At 40.6% G+C, this 15974-nt stretch overlaps 1 protein-coding gene and 1 long non-coding RNA gene across 17 annotated transcripts in view; one reads left to right on the top strand and one right to left on the bottom strand.

Moving 5' to 3' along the window:
• Positions 1-9863, top strand: part of TSPAN4 (tetraspanin 4) — a 415828-nt gene extending 405965 nt beyond the window's left edge. For all 16 annotated transcript variants that reach the window (XR_015288709.1, XM_086895703.1, XM_086895711.1 and 13 more), the window contains 3 exons: positions 3863-3994; positions 6008-6091; positions 8861-9863. Coding sequence is in view for 15 of the 16 variants with exons in the window: in XM_086895703.1 (XP_086751829.1) it covers positions 3863-3994; positions 6008-6091; positions 8861-8929 (285 nt within the window). In the remaining variant the exon portion in view is untranslated. The remainder of the gene's footprint in view (positions 1-3862; positions 3995-6007; positions 6092-8860) is intronic.
• LOC147652519 (uncharacterized) lies at positions 6928-15306 on the bottom strand. The gene is made up of 4 exons (XR_015288714.1): positions 15149-15306; positions 13396-13494; positions 12172-12247; positions 6928-8648 (listed from the first exon to the last, which is right to left on the bottom strand). It is a non-coding gene; the product is annotated as an uncharacterized LOC147652519 (long non-coding RNA).
• Between the last annotated feature and the right edge of the window lie 668 nt (positions 15307-15974).

Below are 15974 nucleotides of genomic sequence, written 5' to 3'. Positions count from 1 at the left end.
TCTAATAGTTCAGGAGGTAAGTTACCCTGAACTGCATTAAACCCCTTACTCACCAGGACTGGTTAAAGTCACAGGTGGAGATCATTAGAAAATGAGAAACAGGCATTAATTTTTAAAATGTTGCTTCATCGCCAACATCTTTGTGATCAATATTTGAGCACTTCTACTTTTAACTAACCAGGCAGTAATTTGAGAGGCATGCAGAAAACCTATTAGCTTCACTAAAGTGAGCAAATTCAGCTCACTTTTGCTGCTGTGTAATGCCTTTTCATGTCTATTTAGACCACTGTAACTGAGAAGAAATTTGACCCATCTCCCTCTTCCCGGTCACTGATTCTATTAGATCAAGCCATACTTAAGAATTAATGCTGAAGTAATCCAAACCACCCATTAAACTTGATTTTTAGAACAAAACTATATTATTCACTATTTTGCAGTGATGGAGGAAAAAGGTGTATGGAAAGCCCCCTGTCTTTAGTTCTTTGCCCCGTTCACAAAACCAGAAAACAAGGCATTGCTAAAACACTGCAACTAGGATTAAATACCTGTTTATTTCCACAAACCCTATCCCAGCCTGACTGAGTCTGCAGGAATTTGGCAAAGATAAGGCCTACTTAGCCTTCAGTATTGGGATTACCTGTAAAATATGTACAAGTGTCCAACTCCTTATCAGGAGTTGCACTGAGATAGAAACTTTTTAATAGAATACTCCTTTTAAGGTGTGTTAGTCTGGGTACCCCAAAATAAGCACTGCTAGTTTTAGTTTGTAATTCTTTTAAAAAATGTAGGTGTTCAAAGTAGGAACAGAACTAAGCAATCAGGCAACCTTGTGTAATCTTATAATTTAACTTGTGAAGGGAACAAGACAGGAGTGTAAATGTGACCAAAAAATGAATGTAGTTGTGGCAAGAATCAAGTTTTCAATGCTTTCATGCCTGGCCTTCGCAGAACATCAACCTTTGTGGTAGAACTGGGTACAACAAACTGCTGGTGACAGACATAATCCTTCATGTGCCCTGAGCTTTCTTCATACTCCAGGTGTAGGCCTATCTGCAACTACCCCTGCCTAGAAACCTTGCCAATTTTTGAGAGAACATTGCTCTCAAATCTAAGAGGAGTCTAAAAAAAGTCCTCCATATTCCCCTTTCTTCTAATGATCCCTCATCTCTCTCACCAATTTGTCTGCTTACTGTTCAGCTGCATCAACCTGGGATAAATCAGTTGCTTGTCACATGATCCAAAATCACTCCTGCACTCTATCTCTTCTACTCAGACATCCATAGTGAGAGCTCTGAGTTTTCTGAACTCTCAGTTTATCTGCCTTTCTGGCTTCTAGCTGGACCCCTTTGCTGAATCTGAACTGGTGGCCCATTCAATCCCATTGCTGCTCATTTCCTCGTTCCTGCATCTTTGTGCATGGACCAATGCCCCTGCTCCCTGGAGATGCCAGGCATGGGACTTGGCCTTCACTGAGCAGTGCTCCCTCACTTGCTTCTGCGCTCAGGTCTCTGTGGTGTTAGAATTCTGATGTCTTCATCAGCTCCTCTTGATTAGGGCTATGGATCATCCACTGCATAATCCCATTGCTCGTCCTTCCTTTGTCTTCCAAAATATTATAGTTACAGATACTATTTCTTCCAGTCCCAAGACTGTTGATCCTGTGTTATGTCCTTTATTTATACCTTGAACTTCTCTTAGCCCATTCTCCCATGGCTGTGTCTGCTGTGTTCTGGTACAGAGAATCTCTGTGGGCAGGCAGTTTGTGTCCATCTGCAGCTCATCTTTGCAACTGCATCCCTTCCTATTCTCACCTTGTGGTTTACCAGGAATTTTTACTCTTTGGAGTCTCAAATCCTAGCTCATGGCCTAGTCACCTTCTGCTTCACAGGCTTCATAGGAGCAGCTGTCCTCAACCTGTTAGTGAGCACTTGGCTACAAAACCCATGCTTCATCTTCATCTCCTTAGTCTGTCAGACTGACACCTTCAGCCATGCATTATTGTAGGGAGAAGGAGCCTAGTTCTGATTTATGCAAACTTGTGTCACTTGTGTTTGGCCAGAACATCACTCAAATGTCTCAGCCCTTGCTGCTGCACTCTCTACATCACAGATGAGCCACATTTTTAAGGCTTGCTGTTTACAAGCTGTCACTTCTCACTGTCTATCAAAGAGCTGCCTCCTGACTCTAATGATGACAGCCTGCAAGACCTTCTTCTTGTTAGATTTTCAAATAAACCAGCCTTCCTCAAATGCATGCCATGTGTTCCAGGCTGCTCCTACCCGCTTTTGGGACCTGTTACACATGGACCTCCTGTTTTCTGTGCAGGAACATAGAGGAAAAAAAAGAAAGGCACAAATTTTTTTTCTAGTTTCATGTCAATTTGTAGAAAATGAAGCCTGTAAACTTACAAATCAAACATTTCCAAGTGGAGGATTGAGTCCTGCCACAGACCAAATCGAAATTAGGAGCAGAAACTTGGAGGGATAGATGTTAGTCCAGGAAAGTTTTCTGACTTTTCCTTGACAGAAGAAAAACTTCGCTGTGAACACTGAAATATCTCTATCAAGGAGTACTTTCTGAGTGCTTGAAGCATCCATATGATGCATGAGGCAGCGTGTGACACCTCTGCCCTCTATGGGTCTGGAGTGGCACATTTTGTGTGTGCAACAAGACCTGAACAGAACTCTACCACAGCCTGAATAACTACCACAGCCTCTACAACTGTTACATAATAAAGGAAAACTCTCCTTCAAGCCAGTGTAAACATCAGGATCTCAATTAGGTCTTTGGCCCTGGTGATGCAGATTTCTGCATGATTACGAGTCTCTCAGAAACAAGAGAAATGGTCCCTACAGAGATGCAAAAAATACTTTTCAGTCTTATATAAAATCACATTTGAAAAAATAAGATCATGGCAAGTAATTTTGGGACTATGTATGTGGCTGGCATAGGCCTGAAAAAGTGTGAGGTACTGTGAATAGCAGAGAGCAGTTCTGCAGTCCAGTGTTGCCTTGTTCTACTAATTTGTGCTGAAGTGTCTAAATACCAACAAATTCATACTTTTGCATAGGAGTGACAGATGGTGTATACATCTATATGGTAATGAGTCCTAGCTTATTTCCTCTCACACAAATATACCACTTCCCAAGGGGAAGATGACCACAGAGCCATTCCCTGCACCACTGTGTGCTTCTGTACCTTGCATCCCACTACCAAAGTTAAACATTCCTTCCGATTTAGAAGTGTTGTGATCTCTGCACACACTGTGTCATTGTAGGCAGGCACTTAAGGCACAACTATCAGAGCAGCCTCAGATGATGACATTACAGAACTGCACCACAGAGGAGGAAATACATCTTTTGCTGGCTGGCAAAAACTTTCAAAGTGGATTAGTAATTAACAGCTTACTGAGAAATTTTCCTTGTTTACTTCAATCATGATCCCAGGAGTAGTGTGCTGTAGAGATCCCAGTATCTTCATCTCTTGGGTGCTGTACCTTATCTTTTTTCCTGACAAGCTGCAAACAACTGTTACAATTCTGATCAGTCAATAACTCATTTTCAGTATTTGTCTCAGGTTGTCCAGTTTCAGCTCCTGCAGTACCCTTCCACTGTAAACAGGGGCCTTTGCTTCTTGCATCAACATTACCTGCTTACAAGGCTATATTTAAACATAATACAAAAGAGTGGAGAAAAGGGTCTGTTTGGACAATGCTGAGAAAGTACTGTTATTTCTTTAAATTTTCAAGCCTCTGCTGGTATAATCAAAATGCACTGAGTGTCAAGCTCCAGGAGGCAAAGTCAGAACAGGCAGTCAGTGACGGGTCACACTTACGGCATCACCTCGGTTCATCTTTTTCCAGTTCAGATGCTGTGGAGTCTCCAACTACACGGACTGGTTTGAAGTGTACAACACAACCCGGGTGCCAGACTCCTGCTGCTTAGAATTCAGTGAGAATTGCGGGCTCCATTCCCCAGGGACCTGGTGGAAAGCGGTGAGTAGCTCTGCAGCACAGGGCAGCAGCAGCCTTGCAGCCCAGGTGAAGGACGGGCAGGTAGTCATGCGCAGGACTGCACAGATGATAAGCTGTGCACCTCATTCATCAGTCCTAATTCACCTTTAATCAGGTGCTTTCAGAAGGCTCCTGTTGAGTTGTAGCCTTTGACCTCCAATGAAACCCCCTATTTAGTTATTTTTATGTGCTGGTTTCCTTTCAGTAGGCGCTAAGCTGTTGTTTCCCATTGCAGACAGGTCCATTCCAACACTGATCTGCAGCACAGACTAGTGACATCCAGCTAGGAAATGACAGGAATGTCCTTTTTAGTGTCCCACCTACTGGGGTCAGGTAGCAATAAAGGCAAATGGTTCATGCACACACAGGCCCTGGAGCAGCAGCTGTAGCTTATCACAGCCCGGGCAGTTCTGAGGCAAGAGAACTGTGAGAGCCTTGAGCACTCTTCTCCTACCAGGAGTTCTCATTCTGGGGTTTCCACTGCATGGAAAAGTGGGAACTGTTCCACTGAGTTGCCAGCAGCATTTTTTTGTTGTTGAGTTTCTGCACTTGCCCGTAATCAAATTCAAAACTCCATGGGATAATTTCCCTACAGTGGCCTCAGCAAGATCTTTCTGGAACAGATAGTCAGAGCCTAAATATGTCTCTGAAATTAGCTCAGCAATTCTTTGTGCTAATTACAGGTAGTGCAATTACACAGGAGGGATGTGGAGTAAGGCCACCTGATGAAGTGGAATTATAACTATGTTTTAGTGGTTCTAATGGTTTGTGAAGACAATGAGTAAAGCTCTCGGCCACTTTCTAGTGAGATTTCATATGCATGGATTGGTGCTCACAGAGGCTGAGTTCGCATCAAACACAGCTTCCTTATACTTCTTGAGTAGCTTCAGGTAATTTTTTTTAATTTAAGGACTGAAAAGTTCTTCTATTTTATTCAGGATAGCAAGAAAATCAGTGCAGGTTAAGCCCCTGGCTTCTGATGGGCATTAATAGTTATTCCTTTATACATATGTAAAAGTGCCTAACTGAAGGCTGAATGATTCTTGGCTATGAACGTTTACAAGACAGGGAGACACTGTTTGTGCACAAGGCTGTCTTACAGACATTATTATTTAAAGAAAGGTTTCACAGGGGCCAATTCCACCCTCCCCAAAACTAGACCAGTAAAACAGAGCTACTGCAGAATTTAAAGAAGGAAGAAAACAATGGAGGAGTGCCCATACTGCAGTTTGAAACGGTGGAAAATGACATGAAATGGGCCCACGTGCAGCAGGAGCAGCTACTGAGCCACTTGCACTGGGACTGTTTGGTTTTGTGTGTTTGTATGTATTATAAGAAGGGTTTATTTCCCTAAAATTTGAGAAAATGAAAGCCTCGTTGTGAGGTTCTAACTGCTTCTGGTAGGGTTTTAGAGGGCAAAGAGGACCCAAACCCAGTGCTTGTTTATTTGTTGTAGTTCAACCCCAGCTGGCTGCTAAGCCCCACACAGCTGCCTGCTCACTTTCCCACCAGTGGGATCAAGGGGAGAAGCAGAAGAGTAAAAGTGAGAAAAGAGTGGGTTGAGATAATGACAGTTCAATAGGGAAACCAAAAACCATGCTCTATGTAACCCCTGCCTAATGATAACAAAAATATCTCCAGATAACAACCTTGTGTTCAGGACAAATCCAAAACACAGCCCCATACCCACCACTGTGAAGAAAATTAACTCTACCCCAGCCAAAACCAGCACAGTATTTTTAGTTACTAGCTGAATTTATATGGAGCACTGCTCATACGGCATTTTGGAGGTGCACTTTTTTGTGTCACTGGGATTAGTACTCCATGTTCAAGCTTCAACCCAAAAATACATTGTATTTGCTCCAGCATAGAAAAGATAATACAGGCTACCTAGCAGCTAGGTCAGATCCATTTTTTCTGTGGCTGCATATTCCAGGGAGAGTAGAACTATATTTATGGCTAATACAATATTCTTGGTTTGGTTTTTTTTTTTAGCCTTGCTATGAAACTGTGAAAATATGGCTCCAGGAAAACTTACTGGCAGTGGGAATCTTTGGATTGTGCACAGCTATGGTGCAGGTACAGTTTAATATCAGTTTTCAAAGCCTAACTAATTGCAACTAAGTAACCATAGATTCAGATATATGCTCTGCTCAAGCAGGTTTTTAATCTTACATGATTTTCCTCTACCATCATGCAAAATTATTAAGTACTTTGTGTTTTACTTTAGTTAAAATACTGTGTACAAGGCACAGAACTAGGAACACTGCACAGTGGTTTATGATGCACGGCAAAGAGCTGGCACTTTATCAAGTGGTTTATTTAAGACTGAAACTGGACTTATGAGGGGAGACTGGACTCCAGACACATAATCAGGGTAGGATGAACTGCCTTTAGGGTGCCTTTATTTGTCCAGTTATTCTCCAGAGGGGACTTAGGCTAAATATCAAACTGCAGCATAGTTTAGAGGTAGCTTAAGTCTTCAACCTCATTCCTCAGGCCCAGGGTAAATTACAAATCAAGACGTGGTGCCCATTAGTCAACCCTGCTATGCTCCCTTGCTATTAATGGAGAGAAACTCAGTAAGTATGATTGGCATAGACTTGCCTATCAGATTTTTGAGTTGCAGTTCTTTCCCCCATGACTTTGGTCAGAGTAGAATCTGTCCACCACTTTGTCTCTTAGGTGCCTGTGCCTTTAACCCAGCCTGCTGTGGTTGTGCCACAGTCTAAGCACCAGTGGCACAGCCCAAGGATACACAGGTGAAAGTTGTGCTGGAGCTCAGGCTCCTTCAAAGTCCCTTTCCTAAATTCAGTGAACATCTAGCTTTAGTTTCCAGCTCCCCCACTCTCACACTCAACATGCAGGCACAAAGGATGGCATTGCTAACCTAATTAACACCATGAAACTACAGATTAACCCATGGTTGTTCGGTTTGGTTTATTTTTTCCTGGTATGCCACTAGCAGTAGCAAGACAGAGTCTGGGATCAGTATTCTACTCACATTCCCACTAATGACAGATTAGGCAGAATGGCATGTATCTTACTCTCTCATATGTCATGTATTGGCTGCAGCTTATTAATGCAAATGCCTGATGCCTCACAGACCCAAATTCAGTAGAGTTTTGGGGTTTGTTCCAGTATGGTAAGCCGATATGCTTAGAGAAAAAAAGCACAAAATCATATGGCAGACAGACAATTTATGACTGTTGTTAATATATTACCATAATTAAAGAAAACCAAAACAGCTTTTGGGCATCCATTCAGCATTTAGGGTATCTTTAAATGATACACAAAAAACCCCCAGCAGCCCATGGTCAGAGTCCTTCTCATAAATACTTTAAATATAATAAAGTTCTAAGACAATACTATATTTTTGACAGAAAGACATCGTTAATTTGCATGGGAGGAAACACTTCAGACAATTTAAAAATGCAAATTCATATTCCTAGTAAATGTATGCAATGCAGGGAAAACACCTCAGAACACAACAGATTTTCAGTTTGCCTTCCAGCTGCCTGATGTGATTGAATCTACCTGATGACAAAAGTTTCTGTGCACTGTCACCTGAAATGAGCTGGGCTCCCTCTTTTGCTGCTGTTTCAGTTTTGTTCTAGCCTACAGTATGTGACAGTATTTCATGTTAACATCTCATAGAATCTTAGAGTGACATAATTGGAAGGACATACAGCACATGCAACAGAACAATCTTCCTCAGTTGTGCATGCTTCAGATGATAAACCAAGTTTAGCCCACCACCGTTTTGTTGTCCCCGAAGGTGTTCCTTTGCTAGGAAGCAGAAGGCAGAGTTCGGGGATACTTCCCAAAGGCCACTGCTTGCTATAAACAGCACACCAAAATAATCTGATTAATAATCTGATTTCACTGTGGAAGAGTGAGAGTTGAGGAAGATTAACAGCTTTATAACCATTTTTTTCTTCATAAATATAATAATGTATATGCATATTCATATATTCTTTCAAAGTACTCATTAACAGGAACTATTATTCATGTAGAGACTAAATTTGAAGTGGTAAAATTGAGTGCATAAAACAGAATTCATACACTAAAATTTTCTACCTGGCAGACCTTCATTTCAGTGGTAAATCTTGCAGTGGTGTTGCAAAGGGAAAGTAACAAGCACTTAGTACATTCATGTAAGTACTCCAGCTGGAAGGAAAGTAAAACTCTCTCCCCCATCCCCTTTTGATGAAGTAATCTACCAGAGGCATCACAACAGGTCAGTGCTTGGCTGGGAGAAGAACCTTCAAGTCCCTGCTGCTTCTCTTGAATAGGCTGAGTAGAAAAACACATCCATTGTTGATGAGGCATTGATGGCCATGATTAATGCATGTTCAGTCTCCAGTGATTCCCCCACAGGGACCTGTGCTCACATACACTTGGAAAAGTAAAATACAGTCAAGCAAACCACAGCATCTGTAGGGCCTGGGATTAACCCAATGTCTTTCAAAACAACAGCTACAGGGATACCCACAGTACCCACACAACTGTGGATTGCTACAATAAAATATTTTCAAGCAAAAGGCATCCAAATTTTTTCCAATATAACTCTTCCCAGTATCTGGTGGCTGATCTTGATGGAGAAATCAACTCTGCCCTGCTCTTACTGTTCATTCTGTAAGACAGCAATACAGATAAGGACAAAAGGCAGACAGACTCTAGGAATAGAACAAGGACATGAACAGGCAGGAAAAGCAGTATGTGACATGTCCTCCTGTGTGTGAACAAAACTAGTGTCATGCTTTTCTCTTTTTTTTCTTGTTGTATCAATAAATAGGGGTTTTTTACTTACTGAAAAACGATTGTTTGTTGTTTCTTTTCTCTTAGATTCTCGGACTCACCTTTGCAATGACCATGTATTGTCAGGTAGTCAAGGCAGACACCTACTGTGCATAGATACCATTCCCAATCTTTCTGCTTCTCCTCCAAAGGACACAGGAGAAATCTCCTTCATGCTCATTCATCTGACCTTTTTTCCCCCCTTTGTACTATAAACTGTGTATAATGCTATCTTTCTGAAGATTTTGTGAATCACCCCACTTTACTGAAGGAGGAAGAAAAGAAAAAGTCAGTACTTGAACTGGCACAGGTAAGAAGCAGCCTTGTCTTTAAGCAGAGGAAAACCAAAAAAGCAATGGTTCCTTTTCCATGGCCTGTGGCAAGGCAAGAGAGGCTGCAAACGAGGGTCTGACTGCAAACCCAGTTAGGAAGAGATGGCACTGAGGCAAACTCTGCAAAAGCTTCCAGGCTGCCTTCCTGCATTTCCCAGTCTGGAAGAGAGGACGCAGAAAACAAATGTTCTTCAGCAAGAAGGTACAGAGTAGCTAGCACTGAATGCAATTGTGATTTTACTACAGTTTGCACACAGCTAAAATCTCAAGATCAAGCAGTCCTGCCTGCAAGTGTCTCATGATGATTTTGTAGCCAGGAGAGGACCATCTTCAGAAATACATTGTTTTAAAGGAGTATTTTTAATCTTACGCGCCGCAAAGTCAGGCTTTTAATCGGAATCTGTACAGCAAGATCCTGGCTGTTAATGGAAAACAATATTGGACATTGCCTCAGTTCCTAATTGCCAGTGGCATATAGATGGTTGACTGCATATGTTATATATATTACATTCATAAACACATACTTTTCTGAAAGGAGGCGAAAATACCCAGCATCTAACCTCAGAAAGGGGAAACCTTTCTATCCTATTTTACATTCCAACTGAAATAACCAAGTATTATTTCTTGTACAAGGCACTATCACTTATACCTCTGGGAAACGAATAATTACTTTCAGCTGTATATTCATTTCAGTAAACAACTTGTGAGTGGGCTCTCTCTGTCAGTCTACTATGGTTTTATTTTTTGCCGTCCCTGTTTCAAGTAAGTAAGTCTGCCAAAATATATCACTCATTTCCCTGCTTGAAGCTGTGTACAAAGCTGTCAGCTGTTCCTTCCCTGAATGTCACCATTTCATTAATTTACTTTGGGATAACATCATCTGCAGGTATGATAGAGTTTGCCTTTCTGGGGAAAAATCCTTTGCACATTGCTCATTTTTCTGAGAGTTATTAAGACTTCAGATACTTTTATGCTTAGCTTTTTTTTTTTCTCCCAGCTGCACACTGACAACAGCCAAGACACATCAGTCTCTGTTAGAACCGGAGTCACTTTTTCAGATGGGTTTTCCTTTACCTAGCTGCTGGCTAGAACAGAATCCACACTTTCTGGAATATCACAGAAATATGCAGAAATCAAAACCATAACTTTCCTTAACCAGGGAACAACCACTCATTGATAGCTGAAGTAATTGATGTAGTACCCTCCTATGCACATCTTCTGGTGGTGAGGTTGAAAATCAGATGTGTCCTATTGTTCAAACAAATGTTTGCCAGCAAACAGCTCCAGGTAGTGCATGTGTGCCAGGGAGAAGCCAAAGCACCCCAGGGAAGGGACACAGCAGGGAATAAGCAAACAGAGCAATGCAGATGGCCTGTGCCCTTCAGCCAGCATTGCAAGATCTCTCAGCCACTGTCACAAAGCAGAGAGCTGACCACAGAGCTGTGTTTTCCCAGGAAGCTGAGTGCAGCCATTCCTGCAGACTGGATGCATGCATCAAGCTCACAGAGAAAGTTACCCAGCTTACAACAGCAGGTCTCAGTTCCAAGTGACATTTTGCATGCTTTGATTTAAAGGCAATTTCCAGCAGAAAGCTGGACTTGCCAACCCACAGCCTATTGATCCTTTACACCCATAACTAACCCTCTTCTGGATCTGCATTATTTGACAGATTCACTCTCACTTGTTAGATTTGGGGGATTTTTTGTCTCTTTGCTGATTTCCTGCAGTCTTCTCACTCTCCTCACTCACTTCTCACCTCATATTTTCTGGGAAATTGCTTAGGAGAGTCTGGTGCTTAAAAGAGCAATTATCTTCCAAAATGTTACCCCCATGGGGCATTTAGCTGGTAATGTATTACTTGTGTGCATTTTATGTGGCTTCCCAGTCACTATCACAGCAACCTCCACCACTAAAGGATTTTACTGTCACACAAAACAAGCCCCAGCAAACCCCAGCTGAGCAAGCAGCCCGCACACAGGTGCCCTTACTCCAAGCAAGAGGCTCACTCATGTTGCAATCACTACAGTCTCCATGCTCTCTGCTTCTTGAGCCCAGGCTGACCTGCAGACTGTCCTGCTCTGCCCAACATGGTGGAAGTTTGTTCCTGCCTTCTCTCTACTCTGTTCTTTTCTCAACCTGCACAGACACAATTCCAGGTTAGCTGTACCATTAGTTCTTGCCTTGGTTTATTGTTTGTACACAGGAGTGCTTCTGCTGACAACTCCAAGTTTCTGCCACTGAAAAGCAGCATGACAGAATGATGAATGCATTCATAAAACATTGATTTTTTTTTGAGACAGATAAAAGGTAGACAAGTCTATTTGTAGTGATCCCTGCCATTAAAAATTAACACAAAGACAGCAGGCTGATGATGGTTCAGTTGATGGGAGCAAACCATTGTGCAGAACTCCCACAGAGAGCAACTCTCATCAATTTGCTTGATGTGGTGTAGGGAAAAGAGAGATCACAAACCCTTCTCCTGTGAGTCTCACAGTAATATGTGCTAAGCTCTTAGAGAACACTTCCAGACTTCAGCTAAAGCTTCAGTGGAAAAAAATATGAGAAGCAGACTGGAGACAAGTCACATTTTTGTGGTTTCCTCTAATCATTTTCCACAGTTTAGGTGTCTTTACAAGATAAACTGCTTTGGTTTTCAAAATCAAGTACCTAAAGTGAGTATAAGCAACACTCACTTTGTAAATCCCAGTCACTATAACAAAAAAATACAGTTAAGGGAAAAAACTAAACAAAAAAAACCAAAACCAAAAACAAACAAAAAAAAAACAAACCCAAGCAGACAAACAAAAAAAACCCCAGATCACATAATTCTTTTTAAATAGTATCCTTCCACTAACAACTGAGGTGCTACTGCGACTTGTTCATAATTTGAATTGGACTATTTCATATATTTGATGTTAATAACTCTCTCCACACAGACCAAACAACTGTTATGGTGCTTACAGCATTACCAGCACAATCCAATTTCATACCTCTGAACACACTGCATATAACAAGCCTCAGACTTACCATATTTTCTTAAGAGCACTGCATCCTTTCTCTGCTGACAAGGTCAGAAGATTTTGTGATGTGTAACAGCAAAAATCTTTAAAAAGAGATAACCAAACAAAAAGCAAAGAAAAAAAGTTCCATTTTACACATAAAACTTCACATTAAACTGGTTGATTATATGTAAGTAACCTGTAGAACATAATATCCATTTGAAAGGCTGCTGATATTGAATGCAGGCAGAGCAACACAGAAGTCATTCCAATTGCTTCTATTAGTGTCTTGTCGCTTTTAGTAAAGCCTTTTATATTATTGTGACTTCTTATCTTTAAACATGAAGGAGGACTCAATACATTTAAATTAAAGACAGAACCAAAGGATATAGGAATAAAGGAGCACTCCTAATTTATTCTCATAGCTGTTTCTGCATAATGACAAGATATGAAAGCACAGGGCATATGGCTGAACCTACTGAATTCAGCAACATCGGAATTCAGCTTTTCAGATTCAGTCCAATATACTTCTGGCTTTTCATCTTCACAATTAAATTAAAACAAACCAAAAAACTAAAAAAAATATCCAACCAACCAAAAAAAAAACCCAAAACCAAAAACCATATATTTAGCAGACTATGGTTTATTTTCCTGTACTGTCACTAGCAGACAAATCTTATTACTTGTACAACATAATTACTTAGCTCCTCATCATACAGTGCACAATCACTGAAATTCACTTAGTTTCTTTCTATTAATAATTCTTTGGTCTCCCCCCTCAAATCAAACAAACTCATCAAGGTTTATTCTTTGATCAATAATTAGCATTTAAATGCAGCATTGTAGGGTTTATAGTATGGAGAGGGAGGAACTGCACAGAAGCTGTAAAAATACTCTCTCTTGCATCAGCAATAGGGCTGCTAAGGGAATCCACCCAAACCCTCACTTCTCACAAACTAATAAGAACTGGTCACACTGAGTACATGTGACTGGGCTGCCTCTTACACCTCCCCAGGGCAGCACTGGAGGTTGTCAGCATGGACAAAGTCACAGCCTTTCATTTATCCCTTGGCTTCAGTGTTGTGCTATAAATGTAGCACCAAAGGTAAGCAACAGAAACCAGCAGTTGATTGTGGCATTTATTTTAAACCCAGACTCTTTATTTACTCTAATTTATCTGCAAGAATTTGCTAAGTGTAAATGATCTGCATAGATACTGAGTTAGACAGTTAGAAACCACGCTGGGACTTGCCATGGGAAACCTTGTTTGGATTCCATTGTGAATTCTCCTCCCTTGTCACTGGTACCCTACCACAGTGGGCAGGTCTCCTCTGTTCTTTGGATTTTGTTGCTGCAATTACAATGGTACATTTTTGTGCATTCATATTAAGAACAAAATTTAAAATATACATTTTATTTTTTAAAAGTTATTAAATATTCTTTAAAGTTTACAACAGAATGTCTTTTGTATTCTTTATAAGCAACTGCACTACAAGCTAAACAGTGATTCTGTACACACCCAAAGATGTGTGTGCGAGTGTGTGCAAGTGCACACACACACACACACAGTATGCAATTTAACAAACCCCTACCATGTTCTACTTCTTTGTCATTTTTCATTACCTTTGATTTGACATATCCTTCCCTACAAATTTGGGTTTATTATTATTATTATTTAAGTGGCTTACCTACTCCCAGGTAAATTTACACCCCTCTTTCCTCTTAAGGGCGGGCACAACATGAAATTATGTGGCAGTCAATAACAATTCAGAAACGACTGGGAGATCAGGCTTAGTGTTAAAAAAATACTCAGACCCAAACCAAATTATTTTGTGCTCACAACTTGTCTGTTACTGATAACTTTGAAATAAAGGACTTCTCTTTTTTTCTGAGGTAGCTGCTTACATTCTAAAATTACATAGAAAAACTTGAAAAATTAACACCAGAATGTTTTTAAATTGAACAACTGGGAACTTGTATTGTGTTAGATCAGAAGAATGTCTGGTTAGCCAAGTATGTTATATGCAATCATGTCTAACACTGCCTTTTTTTATACAATTTGTTGTACCCTACAGGTCAAACAGCTTCACAAGTGAAATTGCCTCTAAACTGCATTCTGAACAACAGCACAGGTGTACTGTTGAAATTGTAATGGGAAAAATAGAGACACAGAGCTTTTAGAGGTTGTTGCAGGAGGCATCGTAAGGGATAACCCACACTTTTGGTAGAAGTTTCTTACAGCTCCCTCAGTTTAAGAGAGATTTACATTACTTGAATTGTCTTCATCCCATTAAGTGCACCACTAGATGGTCTCATCAACCACATCAATCTTTAATCCCTTTCTGACTGTGAAACTTTACACTTTAGTCTTGCAGTATAGCAGTGAATTTCACAATTTCTTCAAGTTGCATTTAAAAGAATCCTTCCTTTATGGATTTTAACATGTTGCCTTTCAATTTCATTTACTCACCATTGGTTCTATACTTTAGGAACAATAACTTAATGATGCTTACAGAAATATAAGGGCTCAGAGCAGCAGTATTAGCTTTACAGCTTAATTTGCCTTTCCACTAGAGCTTAGCCCTGGGTAATTGAGTACTGTATTGATTTTTCAAGATCCCATTGTTTCAAACAACTAAGCCCAGTGTACCTTCCCCCAGTAGCTATCCCAGCTGTCTGCTTTTGTACTACATGTTAGCACAGACAGAGCTATTCCTCCTTTAATCAACATCTAGATGAGTATTTCACCTGACATCCTGCTATTTTTCCAAAGTACACTTGACACAACCTGGAAATACCAGGCCTAGCTGATTATTCTGGCTGTGTAAAACAAAGTACTTTCTGTCTGCATGGCGATAATTTTCAAAGAGATTTAAGGGCAGCTTATGAAGCTTCATCCAAAGTTTTGTCTTGACACATCGAAAGTGTAAAACAGAGCCTTATGTTTCTTATCTTACCATGCTAAGAACCCCAAACAAATAAGAAGTCTGTCATTAATAACTCACCTAGCAAATGCCATTTGAAAGGCTGTTTTTCTGAAATCCCATTAGTTGCCTATGGTAGGTCACTTTACCCTAGGCCCTGCTTCCTTGTCTCCCCCTGCAATAAATTGTTTCCCCGTGGAAATACTGTCTGTTCACTAGAAATCCTGGGGTTTGTTGACCTGCAAGAAGAGCTCAGTTTACATTCCTCCCTCCAACATCCAGAAAACATTCAGTACCAAATCAACACCAGTGCATGTTAGATAGCTAAACAGAAGTTCTGTATCTTAGGATGAGGGTTTCTAATGAAGAAATAGCTGATCAGTTGAACTGATTTCTCGAACAAGTCCCTGGTATCTTTTACACAGAAATCATTTAGGCAGAGCAGAACATTTTGTTACTACTGAACTACTTAACAGAGACTTCCCTGTACTTTCAATTAAAGAATATTTTTAAAGGATGGGATAATTATCCACTATAAACTTCCCCTTATATTCCCATGGCACTGCTATTACTGGGTATAGTTCAAATCACAGGCAACAAAATAAAACATGTAACTGTTAGATACATAGAAAAAAAAAATCTATAGAAAGCAAAGTACAGCATAAAAAACTCCCAACTGTTAATGTATATTGCTTATGTGTCTGTCTCATACGGACAGTGACAAGAGTTTCAGCTGTAAAGCATTCATCCTGAAGATTAACTAAAAATTACTGGAGAAACACAGGGATTTCAGGAACTGGTTTCTCAAAGTCTATTTGGAGGCACCTCATCATCTCCCTCCTCCACAAATGCCCTGCTTTGGCCCTAAAGCTTAAGTCCATCACTGCTCTAGCCTTTCCACCTCTAC

The sequence above is a fragment of the Cyanistes caeruleus genome, chromosome 6 (assembly GCF_971803275.1).
Source record: "Cyanistes caeruleus chromosome 6, bCyaCae1.hap1.1, whole genome shotgun sequence".
NCBI lineage: Eukaryota > Metazoa > Chordata > Aves > Passeriformes > Paridae > Cyanistes > Cyanistes caeruleus.
Note: the sequence above shows the minus strand (reverse complement) of the source record. Positions and strands in the feature narration are given on the sequence as shown.